The sequence below is a fragment of the Arachis ipaensis genome, chromosome B04, assembly GCF_000816755.2.
Source record: "Arachis ipaensis cultivar K30076 chromosome B04, Araip1.1, whole genome shotgun sequence".
Lineage (NCBI taxonomy): Eukaryota > Viridiplantae > Streptophyta > Magnoliopsida > Fabales > Fabaceae > Arachis > Arachis ipaensis.
Window position 1 is genome coordinate 94,366,339 of NC_029788.2, and position 15,225 is coordinate 94,381,563.

Genomic DNA, 15,225 nt, shown 5'->3' on the forward strand with positions numbered 1-15,225 from the left:
TATTAATTTCAAGTATTTTAATTAATTAATTAAATGAGATCACAATAGAGACTAAAGTTAGTTCCTCCTAATGGAAAAGAAAGAAATATTTTAAATTCTTATTTACTGTTTATGACGCAAAAATTAACGTGGAGTTACTTTTTATAACAGGTGGCCATAAACAGGAATGTAATGAGTTTCTATTGGAGATAGTTTAACGATCCATTACAAGTTACATAGGAGAGTTAATTTCTTCCGTGCAATGCATGTGCCCATGACTCATGAATCATGACATAATGCAAAAAAAAAAAAAGTTGTGGAGACTGTATTCTTGGACGATATCCAATTATCCATATCCTCATCTCAGCGTGAAACATCCTTAATAAAGATCTCTCTCTCTTCTCTCTTCTCTCTTCTCTCTGTCTTCTCTCTCTCTTCATAAACTTCTCTACAGTAGTATCTGTGCTTTGATCAGCGTCTTTGATTCTTAGTAGATCTAGATGGAGGAAACTGAGGAGAGCCCATCTCAAATGAACAGGTTTATATATGGATCTTCTAGATCTTCGTCCCTTCTTGCTTTTGGTTTTGGTCTCTGTTTATTTTTACTTTTCGTTTCTTCTCTTTAATTTTCTGCATTATTATGTTAAGAGATTTGATGCTAATGTTGTTTTGAATTGATTATGGTATATCAGAAGCTAGATAAATGATTTTTTTTTTTTTTTTTTGCTTATTTGAACTTAGTAAGTAAGTAAATAGATATTTGTACCTATCATCTGTTTGAGCAGAATATTATTTAATAGCAAAGGTTAAATGGTAAAGTAATTGTAGATGCAAGTGTTTTAGATTGCATATTGGTGCACAATATATGAGTTTTACTGTTCTGTTCAGTGAAAATTCAGCTTCAAACTCCAGAATTGTTCTATATTTTGGGGGAAATATCTCCTTAAAAATTCAATCTATGAATTACCCCTGTTTTTCTTATAAGACCTTCTCGGAGAAATAATTGCAAATTTACAATGCTTTGTTATTGAGTTCAAGAATCCTTCACTGTGTAGAACTGGAACTAGTAGATAAAAAAACCATTAGTGTGCACTCAGCATAACTTAGAGTGCGTTTTTCATTTTTAGTACTTTTTGTTTGGTAAAGGAAAAAGAAAAAATAGTAAAAACAGTAAAATCATGTTATTTGTTTTTACCTCTTTATTTTTCATAAAATGTTTCAAACAAAAAACACTGAAATTGAAATCGCAAACCAAACACACCCTTAAGCTTTTGGAAAAGATGGTTTATAGTTATGACATAGAACAAAAGCTTATATGGCCAAGATGTTTTATGCACTATCCACACTTCAAGCCCAAATGAGGCTCTTATGTGGGGAAATATATTAGATATATAATTATTGTGTCTCTAACCAATTGTTTAAGCATTTTTGATAGATGGTTCATGTCAAGAACCAATAACCGATTTTGAATTCCAAGTATGTAATTCAAGAAGCCTGGTTTCTTGAAAAATAAATGGCAGCTATAACAATAGCCTCTTTTTTACTGTGTAGGGATCAGCTCATTAAATTGGGTTCTATCAAAAAAGGATTTTCAGAAAGTCTATTAAAGATTTTGAAACAGCTTTTAGATTGTTCAGATTATAACTGATTATTTCTTGCGACAATTCTAACATTTTCGGTGCTGTATGGTGTCAGCTGTGGCTAGTGTTCTCAGTGCTTAGTGATTAAGCTTTTCTCTTAACACAAACTATTTAGTGACTAGGGTATGTTTGGCTACAGTAAAAACTGTTACAGAAACTTTCATCCATGAGAACAATTAGGAATTTTACACATCAAATTCATCAATGAAATTTTTTACCCTCTTTCACATAGGTAAGCAAATTTGACCAATGTTGCATTGACAAAATTTGAATGATTGATAACAATATATAACTCTGCTGAAAAATGAAATTGTCTAATTTCTAGTACCATTGTTTATTTCATTCTTTTTTTTTATCATATTATTGTTTCATTGTCCTTTGATTCTCATTGACATTTGTCTATTCTTTTAGACTCCAGGTGGACGGAATGTATGGTATTAGTTTTGCTGAGTTTAACAAGAAAAGAAAACTTCAGAGTGATCAATTGGATCTAGTTAGACCAAAACATAAATGGTGGGTTGGGAGCTTCTGTTCCGAACATGCTTCAATGTCTGATGAAAATCAAGTTTTAGAGAGTGTGCACAACCAGATGGTCAAGATTCGAACAGATGCAGCATTCCTTGATGAAAGGTCTGAACCTGAATCCGCAAAAGACAGCAATAGTTTTATGGAGGATTCTGATACTGCCATATCTGTGAATAAAGAAGCCAAACTCGATGCGGACACTTACCTATATGGTAGGCCTTCCACTTGTTTTGTTAATTGGAATCACCATAATATTTAGGATAATCACTCTCTTTGCATGTATCAACAGAAAAAGAAGGTAAGCTCTAATGAATAAGGATACATATGTCGAGAGTTAATTTTCCCTTCATCTTATCGTGGATCTTATTTACAAGTTTTCAATGATAATAAGGAGCACCTTCTGGAATTAGAAAACTATGCAGGCCATGCGTACTCGGAAGATGGTAAAGATGGCGCAGAGCTCGCCATAGAAGAAGAATTCGAAGATTTTCTTTTGTCTAATGGAGTGGATCCCAACATGTATGTCCTTTCATCTGGAAGGCGGAATGTCAACCGAGGTATATTCAGCATGCTCAAGATAGTTCTTGCTACAATTTTCAAGATAAATTTCTCCTCTAAATATATTTGGTTAATATTGTTAGGTTATGTTTTGTTGAGGGTAAGAAGCTGGTGAAAAACTTTCATGATATTTCTAAATTTACACATTAAAGTCATAGGTGAAAATTCAAAAATGCCATGTGCACACTAAAAATCAACTACCATGTATTTGTGTATAAATACATGTGTTGTGTAACTCATTTTCCATGTGTATTTTGTATTTTAACATGTATTTTATACGAGTGACTATTTTGGTGGCTGGTTTTTGGTTTACATCTAATATGGTTGGTGAAAATTTCCACCACATTATTACTCCTCAACCAAACATACCCTTAGACTAATTGCGAGGTTGAGACATGATAGTACTCTGGTTTGAATGCAGAAGCTCAATCAAGCACAAGGCCACCAACAATTGATCAAGAATTTGAGGAGTACTTTTCCATGCTTATGCTTTAGCATAGCACTTAGCAAAGGTTAACGATAATAAATAAAGGGTATAGTCATTTGATGTATATATAATGGTGAAAATGGCTATTGTATGTATTTCTTATATGAAGATTTACAAGACTAATTAACATTAGGCAGCTTTGAAGTCTTCATAAGATAATGTGAGCGTTCTTTTTTAAAACTTTCCCTTCTCTGTTTATTTCCCTCTTGATTTCCTTGCTGCTTCACTTTCTTGGCATCATTTTTCAATATATTAAATGATCCCATTTTTTATTTATTCGTTTCTTTGGTATATTTAGCTTTGTCTCTTGGTTTCCTTAGCTTCATTATTTATACCGTGGACCACGAGTTGTAGAAATGCGTGGCCTCTGTTATGTTATGTTAGAATAATTGCAAATGCAGCAGAACTGTAAATTCAAGGAGTAAATTGTGCATCCAAACTGTATCTGCAGTGGCTTCAGCTAAGCATCTGAATTCGGCCTCTGTGGATGAGCGACTTACAGTGCTTTGTTTCTTACTGGACCATAGAATTGGATTGCAACCAAGATAAAGGCAATATCCACTTGTGATCGATGATCCTCTAGTTCACTTGTCCAATCTGAATCTGCAAAAACTGGAATTCTACAATAAGTGATCTTGCGAAAAATGTATACCTTGATCAAGGCATCTAGATAGATATCTTAGAATTCTTTTAAGAGCAATCCAATGAGATTGAAGAGGGTTTTCAAGAAATTGACTCATTCGGTTTACAGAATATGCAATTTCAGGATGAGTAAGTACAACATATTGTGATCCTCCAACTAAGATCTGTAAAAGGTAGGATTTTCAAACACATTTGTCTCTTGAGAGGTGAGTTTAATATCGCTTACCATAGGAGTAGGGGTTGGTTTGCAGTGTTGCATTCCAACTTTAGCTTAAAGGTCTCAAATGTATTTAGTTTGACTAATATAGAGATAATGAGGTGAAGTTTTATTAAATTCTAATCCAAGAAAATAAATAACACTGCCAAGATCTTTTAACAGAAAAAGAGTATTAAACTAATGAAGTATCCTCTAAAGAGAAACCAGGAGGCTGTTGCATGTACACAATTTCATCCAAGTCTACATTCAAGAAAGCATTATTGAAATTAAACTGTTTTATTGGCTAGTCCTTGGACAAAGCTATAGATAGAACAGTTCTAATAGTTGCAAGCTTTATCACAGGGCTAAAAATTTGGGCATAATCAACACCCTGTTGTTGATGACAACCTTTGGCTACTAGATCCAAAACTGGTCACTTAAAGCCACGGGTTTTAAATACAATTGATAATTCAGTTCTTCACTTTTCCCTGTTTTTCAATTCTGTTTCATTTGCAATTATTCTAACATGATATCAAGAGTTTGAATCTTGATTACTCGATCCTTCCTTCATTCATCATGGCCATCACACCTTCAAATCTTATTGCCTCTACCCAAAAATCTCTTCTCTAATCCATCCCTGATAAACTTCATGAAAACAATTTTTCTACTTGGAAGTAACTTGCTTTTTTTACAATTCAAAGTCAGAATCTGCAAGATCATCTTCAAATCAACAAAAGCACCTGAATTTGAGTCTGATGCAGATAAGCTTGCTGGAAAAACATCCATCAAACATCAAGAATGGCTACTTCAAGACTATAATCTCTGCTCCTGGCTTTTATCATCATTGGATGATGAATTCAAGAATCAAATGGTAAAATGTGCTTCTGCTTATCAGATTTGGGATCAAATACAGCAATATTTCATCTCTTCGAACAAAACAAAATTGAGGCAATTCAAGAATCAGCTCAAGAATGTGAAGAAGCTTAATCTTTCTGCTAAAGATTACTTAATCAAAGTCAAGAAACTTGTAGATTCACTCTCACCCATAGGTCACAGTTTGAGTTCAGAAGATCACATTGAAGCAATTTGCTTGAAGAGTATTCTTCAGTCATTACTACTGTACGTGCTAAACCAGAAATGTACACAGTTGGGGAAGTTGAAGCTTTGCTAACCTCTCATGAGGATCTTCTTGAGAAATTCAAACAAACAACTCTTGGTCTTGCACAATCAAACTATGCTCAATCAGCATCTTTCAATTCTTTTTCTTCCACTCGAGGCTTTGATACCATGTTAGAATAATTGCAAATGCAGCAGAATTGAAAAATAGGGAAAAGTGAGGAACTGAATTATCAATTGTATTTTCAGAATGCTCATTAGTTCAACCCTAACTATAACATACCCTTTTATATATATAGCAGATAAGAGTCATAGGAAAAAATAGAAAGGAAAGCTCAGTCACGTGGCAAAGAAGAAACTGAGCTTAAAAATAGCAATAATAGTAAAGTAGTTATAACTTATAAGTTTGTTAGGTTAGTTTCTTTCCTATCATTATTATTAATATATGTCAATTCTAGTCAAGGTTCTAAAAATTGGACTCGTCATTGAACCAGTAAAATAGATATTTAAAGATTTAAAGATTAAATTAAAGTTCAACTTGAGATGAACATGATATAATTAAATGATATGCTTATATATATATTCCAAAAAATGATTATTCTTTCTTTGAAAAGATTAAAATTTTAATTTGTTTTTTAATAAAGAATCAGATCAATTCAAGTGGTGTTAACTGCATCTGCCTAAAAATATTTAAGAATACTAGTCTTATTAAGTATATTTCTTGTAATTTTCTCAAGAAGATGGTTTTTTCTTTCAATGACATCATTTTGTTTGGATGTTCTAGAGCATGAGAAATTACAAACATTATCATTCTTTTCACATAAACTTTCAAAAGCAAAATTTTGAATTCGCCCCCGTGTTCACTTCTAGTGAATATAATGTTTAAGTTCTGTTCATTTTGAATAACTTCTGCAAGTTTTTTAAATCAACAGAATGTCTCATTCTTGTTTGCAAGAAATAATGTCCATGTATAAAACAGAAAGTTAGAGATCCCTCCTTCACACAACGTTTAGCTATGCATCTTTCTGGGGGAGCCTTGTTACGAAAAATCTCGAAATGATTAAGGTTGCGTTTGTTTATAAGGACAAGACACTGAGACAGGGACATAGCAACACAAAATTATGTTGGCATATGAGACATAGGCAGAGACATTATGTTCAGAAACAATGAATTAATGTATTTTGTATCCATCTTGATAGGAAGGACATTGAAACACTAACGAGGAACACAATTTATTTTTTATTTTTTCTTTCATTATTCTTATTAATTTTTTATAATTATACATTTTATTATTATATTTTTCTTCTAAAATTTTTTGAATAAAAAAATGAGAATAAATTGGACTTTCATAATTTGTTCTAGCTAATTTATTACTAAACAAAATACAAACACTAATTTTTATATCTCTATCCTTTGTGTCTTGTTCTCAGTATTTTATCTGATCTTATTCTCAGAACCAAATGCAGCATAAGGGCTTTACAAAACATGAGCCATCTAAATAAGAGTAACAAACTTACCTTTTAAGAGGATTATATCCATCTATATTGAATTGTACTAGTAATCGTTGCTTTCTTCCCAAGATGAATAACCAGCTAAACCATAACAGTGAAAAAGAATAGAGGAAATATCTCTTTCACATGACAACATACCAAAGTGTTCCATGAGAATATAAGAATTATGGCTCTTTAGGCCAAATATCTTTCTCCTCTTGAGATTGATAAATTTAGAAATGTTTGTTGGGTAACCATATGAAAAGGCACACTTTTGAGAACATAAAAGAATATGTCTTAGGAGTAGGAATTACTATGGACATTTAAGAGATATTTTCTTCACACAGAATAATTGTAAACATATAGCTGAATGTAAACTGACGTATGTTCAGCATGCTCAACATAGTTCTTGCTACGACTTTTAAGATAAATTTCTCGTCTTGATACATTTGGTTAAAAATATTCTTTTAGGTTATGTTTGGTAGAGGATAAAAAACGCGTGAAAATTTTTATCTCATTATTACTACTCAACCAAACATACCCTTGGTAATTGCAAGGTTGAGACATAATAGTACCTAGTCTGAATGCAGAAGCTCAATCAAGCACAAGTTCACCAACAACTGAGGATCAAGAATTTGAAAATGGCTATTGTATGTATTTCTTGTATGAAGATTTACAAGACTAATGGTGAGCGTTCTTTTTAGAACTTTTCCTCCTGTGTTTATTTCCCGCTTGATTTCTTTGCTGCTTCACTTTCTTGGCCTCTTTTTTCAATATATTCTATATGATTCCATTTATTCGTTTAATTTCTTTGGTATAAGTAGTTTTATTCTCTTATTTTCCTTAGCTCAATTTATTCTCAAGTTAATTATTTTTCTTTCTTGGCAGTTGATTGAACTCCCTTTATTACCAAGACAAAGATTGAAAGGCTAACAATGGAGTTAAGAAAGATAGCAGTAAGGTAAAAATAAAATATCTATCTGATATATTTTTTCTTGTTTGGATGCATAGATATGATTTTGAATGGATTAAGAATTTTTCTCCTTAATTCCAAGAAATCATTGATTGTAAGAATATATTCAAAACAGAATTCTCTAAGTGTATTTGATGTTCTAAAACTATATATACATTATGTGATTCTAACTCCTAGGTTGATGATAACTTAAAAAAGCAATAACACCTTTTTTATCTCAGTTTTTGTCTCCTATTTTTCTAAAGGTAACATATATGTATTATAACTGTACAGTATTTACTAAAAAAACTAAACTATAGTTAATCAAATCCACTTTATCAATTTCATTTTGCAGGCATTTTCTATCAATTTCTTTGGAGAGTGGGGTGACAAGAGCCAGGTGAGCGTAGTTATAGAACATTTTTTCTCTTGCATATGCTCCATTCTTAGAGACTGCTTTATTCTTCATTAGTCATAACTTTGTTCACTTTCAACTGGCTATCAATTGGTTTGGTTGCAGATGAGAACCTATTTGATGTCCTTCTTAAAGTGATTCTATAAGTTTATACTTTATATTCTTAATTTTTTTGTTTATAATTTAGTATCAACCTATTTTTTTGAAGATTTTGATTATTTTTTCTTTGGTTTGCCATGATAGAATATGTGCTTTCAGAATATTATGCTAGAATTCTGCAAAGACATGATTTCTACAAATATATTTATGTAAGCAATATATTCCATATATGTGAGCCTAAAATTTTTTAGGATGATCAAAGTTTTTCAATTTTTTTCTTCAAAGGACAAGCACTGTGCACTGCTGCTAGTGCTGTTATTGGAGGAAAGAGTTTAGCATCTCAAATATCTGAAAAAATGGTATTAATTTTTGTTTCTTTTTATCTACTTAGCTTGTAGAGATTAGATTATAATGTGTAATTCTGATTTATCTATCACACTGCTGGTGTAGTATTAAGTTGTATGTGCATGTTACCTAAATGTTGTACTTCAATATTTGGTATCCAATCATTTTTCTCTCCACTGAAATAATGAAGGCTTCTTATTGGTTAGTGATTATTGATTGTTCTTAATGTATTTGAGATTGTAGCAAACTAGCTTCTTTAGCACATTGGATTGACTGTCAACAAATAGATCATTATAGTGTTACCATGGTACAAAGGGTGTAGGAAAGAAAAGAAGAATTATTTAGAAAAGTAACATTTGGTCTTATTCTCTTTTTGTGATTACAAGGTTTTTACCAATATATAGATTAAGAGTACGCTAATAAGTACGCTAATTATGATATAATATCCTAATAAATTACATTGATTTTTTTCTGACCCTCTTTGATATTTTTCTGATTTTGTTCCTTAATTACGATATTCTAATACTCCTCCTCAAGGTGAGTAGTGGGATCACCAATACTCAACTTGGTTAGTACTTTAGCAAGGGCTTGTCTTGAAACTGCTTTAGTAAGAATATTAGCCAACTGATTTTCTGATCTCACACATGGAAGCTCAATAATGCCATTCTCAATTTTTTCTTTGATAAAGTGTCGATCCACCTCAACATGTTTTGTTCTATTATATTGTATGAGGTTCTCTGAAATACTGATTGCGGCTTTGTTGACACATTTCAACTGGCTTGGCAATTGCGGTGGAAATCCAATCTCAGTCATTAATTTTCTTATCCACAATACTTCAGTTATGCCTTTAACGATCATTCAAAAATTTTGTCTTTGTGCTTGAAAGTGCTACAACTTTCTGCTTCTTACTTTTCTAAGTTACCAGGTTGCCTCCAACAAGTGTAAAGTAACCGGCTGTTGATCTTTTATCATTTGGGTTGCCCGCCCAATCTGCGTCAGTGTATGCCTCAACCTTCAAATGGCCATTCCTTTTTAATATAACTCCACTTCCTGGAGCTCCCTTCAAATATCGAACTATCCTCATGGTGGCTTTCATATGATCTTCTTGTGACTTATGCATAAATTGACTTACTATTCCCACAGCATAAGATATGTCAGGCCGAGTATGGGATAAGTAAATTAGTTTCCCAACCAGTCGCTGGCACCTTTCCTTATCCGCTAGGGTGGCACCTTCTACTATCTTTAACTTGTGATTAACTTGCATGGGGATATCTATTGGTTTGCAGTCCACCATTCCTGTTTCTGCTAGAAGGTCCAAAATGTACTTTCTTTGGGAGATAAAGATTCCTTTGCTGGATCGTAGAACCTCTATTCCTAAGAAATATTTTAGTCTTCTCAAATCTTTCATTTCAAAGTCTGTAAATAGGTTCCTTCTCAATTTTGCAATTTCTTCAACATCACTTCCCGTTATGATCATATCATCCGCATAGATTATTAGGCAAGTGATTAAATCTTCCCTTTTTTCAAAAAATGGTATGATCAGAGTTGCTTTGCTTGTACCCATACCTTTTCATGGCCAATGTAAATCTTCCAAACCAGACACGTGGAGATTGTTTAAGCTCATAAAGAGCCTTCTTTAACCGGCAAACTTTATATTTTCTAAATTCTGTTGAGAAACCTAGAGGAGCTTCCATGTACACTTCTTCTTTCAACTCTCCATGCAAGAAAGCATTCTTGACGTCAAATTGATGGAGTGGCCAATCTTCATTTGCTGCAATTGAAAATAACACCCTGATAGTATTAATATTTGCAACTGGTGAAAAATTTCAGTGTAGTCGATACCATAGGTCTGTGTATAACCTTTGGCCACCAACCTTGCCTTGTACCGTTCAATGGTGCCATCTGCCTTGTGTTTAATGGTAAAAATCCATTTACATCCGACTAATTTTTTTTCTATTGGTAGGATACACTTCTTCCAAGTTCCGTTCTTCTCTAGAGCTTCCATTTCTGTATTCATGGCTTTTCGCCATTCAGCTATTTCATTGGCTTTCCGAACAATTCTTGGAATGTCTTCTGTCAAGAGTGTGGTGGAAAAAGCCTTTGCAACATTTGCTATTCCTTCTCTAGCCACCCTTATTGGGTATCTTGAGTTACGAAAAACATGTTCTGGTGAGTACCGATAAGGAGGCATCCCTCTGTTTCTTCTTGGAGGAAGAATAAAAGTATTGGGCTCTGGTTCTTCATGTTCCAGTGCTATCTATTATTGTTAGTTGCCTCATTAAAAACAAGGAGTAAATTATCAGATTGATAATTACTTACCTCTTGTTTGACATTCTCAAAAGAACTCTCACTGGTTGTATGTACCGAGTTGTTTTCTACGTTGAGTGAAGTATTCTCGGTGGCTCCATCTACTTGCTCTGTTTGAATAGCTTCTGGACAACAAAGGTTATTTAGCCAACTTGGTGATTCATTATTGTTCTCCCCCTGAATGCCATGTTGGTGGCTGAAGTAAAATTCGGATTCTAAAAAATCACAATCCATGGTCACATGAATACGACGAGTGATTGGATTATAGCACCTGTACCCCTTTGGTGTGTAGCATACCCAACAAAAACACATTTTCTGCCCAAGGATCAAGTTTGGTTCTATTGACTTTGGAGATATGGAGAATGACGGAACATCCAAATACTCGAGGTGGTAAGGTTAGAATAGGCGGGATTGGAGTCTGAGTAGCCAAGATTTGTAAGGGTGTTTTGTGGTGGAGAACTTGGGTAGGTAGGTGATTCAGTAAGTAGGCAGAGGTCACTATAGCTTCAGGCCAAAAGGTTTTTGGAACTTGTGCATCAAAACATGGCTCGGGTCATCTCAAGTAACTTATGATTTTGCCGCTCAGCCACACTATTTTGTTGGAGTGTATTTGGGTAGGAAGTTTGATGGATAAGACCATTTTGTATAAAAAAAAGTGCGCATTGATTGGTTTATAAATTCCCCACCATTATCTAAGCGAAGTACTTGAATTTTCTTGTTGAATTGAGTTTGAATCATTTGGTAGAAAGTAAAGAATTTATCAGGCACTTTAGATTTGTGTTTTAAAAAATATACCCAAGTCATACGAGAGAAATCATCCACAAATAACACTAAATATTGAAAATTATTATGGAAAATAGGGGCTGGGCCCCACACATCAGAGTGTATTAGAGAAAAACTGGAATTGACTCTAGTGTTGGTTCGAGGAAAAGAAACTCTGTGATTTTTTGTACGAATACAAGTTTTACATTTGAGGGGTTCAGTGCTACTTGTAAAAAGACTAGGAAATAAAAACTTGAGGTACCCAAATGAAGGATGTCCGAGACGCCTGTGCCATAACCAAAGTTGCCTAGTAACCATTCCTTGAGCAAGCATGGCATGACCTGGATGTGCTACTTCATCAACGTAGTAAAGGCCTTCTCGCTCAGTATCACGCCCAATGATCTCCTTCGTAAGAATGTCCTGTAAAAGACAAAAAGTAGAGTACATGAGTACCACACAATTTATTTTCTTTGTTACTTGACTAACAAACAATAATTTTGATGATAGTGCAGGGACATAGAGGCAATTTTTTAGTCTCAATTTTTCTGAAAAAGTAATAAAGTCTCCTCCTTTAACATCAATTAATTTCCACTAGCTGTTTTAATATGGGCTTTTGAGGGTATAGTCAAGCTGTTAAAATCATGGAGGTCATGAGCCATAGTATCGGTAGCCCCACAATCGAAAATCCATTCATTTATTTTTTTAATTGGATTCTGATTTTGAGTCTCCCTTTCATATTGAGTTGCGGCTAGACTAAACAGCCAATGAGTTCAGTAGTCCTTGCCCTTACTACCGCTGCTGCCTTGCCATAGCAACTTGCTTCCTCTCTTCTGGCCTCGCCATTGCTTCCTCTGGGATGCTCACAATGGCGGCTCCCGTACTCTGATTTCTCGATGACTTGGAATTGTTTTTCCACTAATTTGGGTAATCCACAATCTTAAAGCAATTTTCTTCGGTGTGTTTCTTCTTTCTTCTTCCACCAATTATTTTTTTCATCAGAGTTGCCCATAATGGATAATTATCTCCATTTAATTTGAAATCAATTGAAAAATTGTCAGAATTGGTTTGTGATGATTGCATTCCAAGACTATTGCGTAGCATATTTGCAATTTGTAATGTCAATTCGTCAGAAATAGTTGATTTTGAGTTCCTAGAACCTAACTCTACTATGATACCATGGTACAAAGGATTTATGAAAGAAAAGAAGAATTATTTAGAAAAGTAACATTTGTTCTTATTCTTTTTTTGTGATTACAAGGTTCTTACCAATATATAGATCAAGAGTACGGCAATACGCTAATAAGTACGCTAATTATGAAATAATATCCTAATAAATTACATTGATTTTTTTCTGACTCTCTTTGATATTTTTCTGATTTTGTTTCCTAATTATGATATTCTAATATATAATACCAACTAAATTCATCATAAAAAGTTAAATTAAATAGATTGTTCAATTTTTACGTATAGAAACTTTTCAAATTTATATCTTTGTCTTGTTTCATGCATATGTAAATTTGACTGATGTAATTTGTTCATTTCAACCAATTTGATTGATGTAATTTGTTTAAATTTCTGTTCATTTCATATCAATTACTAATTTTTTTAAAGTTAAATAATTTTTAGTTTGATTGATGTAATTTGTTCATCAATAATAGTAGTTTATAACTTTTAAATTTGTTTAGTTTTAATTTTAAATGGTTTGTAACCGTTCAATTTGCTGCAATTTTTTAATTTGAAAATTCAATTTTTGTAGTGGTTTTAAACAATTAGAAAATTTTTTTAAAAATTGTTGAAAAATTTAACTCAAAACCCCACAAAGCAGACAAAGAATCGCCACTAAATTATGTCCTGGGGGTTCTATAAAACCGTCGAAAATAAGTTCGTACAACCTCAAATTTTGGAGGTTTGAGAAACTCCCACTAACCTCTTGGTGGGAGTTTCAAACCGCCACAAATCAGCTTAATCTTATAGTGGCACATTATCAAAAGTATTCATCATTATATACATCTTGTCAAGACAATAACGGAGGATATTATCCTTTTAATATGGCAAATTTTAAAAAATGTTATTTTTTTCATTGTTTTAGGCCTCTAAATCGTTGACTGCTTTGTGAGGATATTTTTCGACTTTCCTTAATTTGGAAAAAATAACTGTACCCAATAATCGCTAAAGAGGACTTTTCAGTAATGTGAAACTATCAAAGGAGTACTTATTTGTGTCTTTTATTCGTGGTTATGTGGTGACCATCGAAGATGTCTCATAAATCCATTATTTCACCCTAACAAGTTATCAAAGTTTGGAAAATCATTAATAGTAAAAATAATGTAGCATGTAAGGCAAAAGGTTTTACTGTCAACAGAACCATGAGCATCAACTAACGCATTCTCATAATTCCCTTAAGCAGCAATTGCTAAAAAATTTTAATAATTTTTTTCAAACATCTTAAGAGTAGAAATTATCATAGACGTTTAAGAGATATTTTCTCACATAGGATTAGAGAAAAAAAAATTGTAAATATATAGTATCACTGGTGATATACTAAGGGTGAAACTTAAAGTCTCGAATGGATTGAAGCTATTAGTTGTTAAACCAAAGTATATGTTACGAGAATCTTTAACAAATTTTGGATACTTTATATTAAACTGTTTCCATGTTCTATTATCTCTCAAATGTCTTAATTTCTATCCGGATAACTTTAGTCAGAATGTCATTATACGAGTCCTACTATTTTAGAGAACATGTATAACTTTCTCAACAATCAAATAAGATAGAAGTACCTTAATACATTTACGAATATTAATTTTTTTTTCTCGTTATCCTTGATCACATTCTTATATTGTTATTATTATTCTCTTCTACTTTATATCAAGATGTATTATAAAAACGTGCACTTACGAACTAAATAACTCTTATTTAAATAATTCATAATCAGTTTTATCTGTACTTAAATCTTTCATAGTCACAAATATTAGTAATAACTAATATACCCAAACCAAATATGTTTAAGTAACAGCTAGTACGTGCATTGTTTGAGTATCTCGATCCATATGTAAGATTAAACCAAGTTTCAAGAAATGATCATGTTATTGCCTGTAATTTGAAGCCTAATTACTTGATTTGTAGCTTATATAAACTTTGAGTAGAAGCAAAACAAATAGCAAATTAAGAGAACATTATAATAAGAAAAGTTGAGCTCATCAAATTTTAATAATCACATGATTGCTTTTGATTATTCAAAAAGAAAGCAATGCAAATTCCTCCTTTGACTAACACTTGTGAACTGCTCCTTAATTATCCCTAATCCAATTCAATCCCACCCAACCAACCAAACATGACAACCGACCGAACAGTTTTTACTATCCACATAACAAACCCCAAAGTACACATTCTTTATTTTCCCCTCTCACGTCATCAATACATCAAAAGAATCTCACAATTAAATTTTTATTTGACAAAAAAGGGGAAAAATCTTATTGGAGGAGCAAAGCCCAATAATGAATCCAGACCCACAAAGTCAACATTTTGGAAGATCAGACGGTGGTGGTTGGAGCTTCTGGTTGGGCTCAGGTCCATCTAATACTAGCCATGCCATTTTCAATCCCCAGCTTGTATGAATGTCTAGGTGACAGTGCATGAACCATACGCCTATTCATCACACGGCAAAGAAAATGAACATGAAATCACATTGAATCAATTATGACATAGCAAA

The 15,225-nt window shown here is 32.9% G+C and overlaps 2 protein-coding genes across 4 annotated transcripts in view; one reads left to right on the plus strand and one right to left on the minus strand.

Moving 5' to 3' along the window:
• LOC107639518 (protein FAR-RED ELONGATED HYPOCOTYL 1) lies at nt 251–3,465 on the plus strand. 3 transcript variants are annotated; one of them, XM_021121342.1, is made up of 5 exons: nt 251–517; nt 2,031–2,356; nt 2,434–2,442; nt 2,555–2,701; nt 3,124–3,463. In XM_021121342.1, exons 1-5 carry the CDS (start codon nt 480–482, stop codon nt 3,195–3,197), a joined length of 594 nt encoding a protein of 197 aa, XP_020977001.1. In that variant the 5' UTR covers nt 251–479; the 3' UTR covers nt 3,198–3,463. The 3 variants fall into 3 exon arrangements, with proteins under 3 accessions (XP_020977001.1, XP_016198535.1, XP_016198534.1); XM_016343049.2 differs by lacking the exon at nt 2,434–2,442 and having other exon boundaries at nt 2,567–2,701; nt 3,124–3,465; XM_016343048.2 differs by lacking the exon at nt 2,434–2,442 and having other exon boundaries at nt 252–517.
• The window catches only part of LOC107639517 (laccase-2-like), a 5,425-nt gene continuing 4,895 nt past the window's right edge, over nt 14,696–15,225 (minus strand). The window contains exon 6 of the mRNA XM_016343046.2: nt 14,696–15,161. Within this exon, the coding sequence (XP_016198532.1) occupies nt 15,031–15,161 (131 nt within the window). The 3' untranslated portion in view covers nt 14,696–15,030. The remainder of the gene's footprint in view (nt 15,162–15,225) is intronic.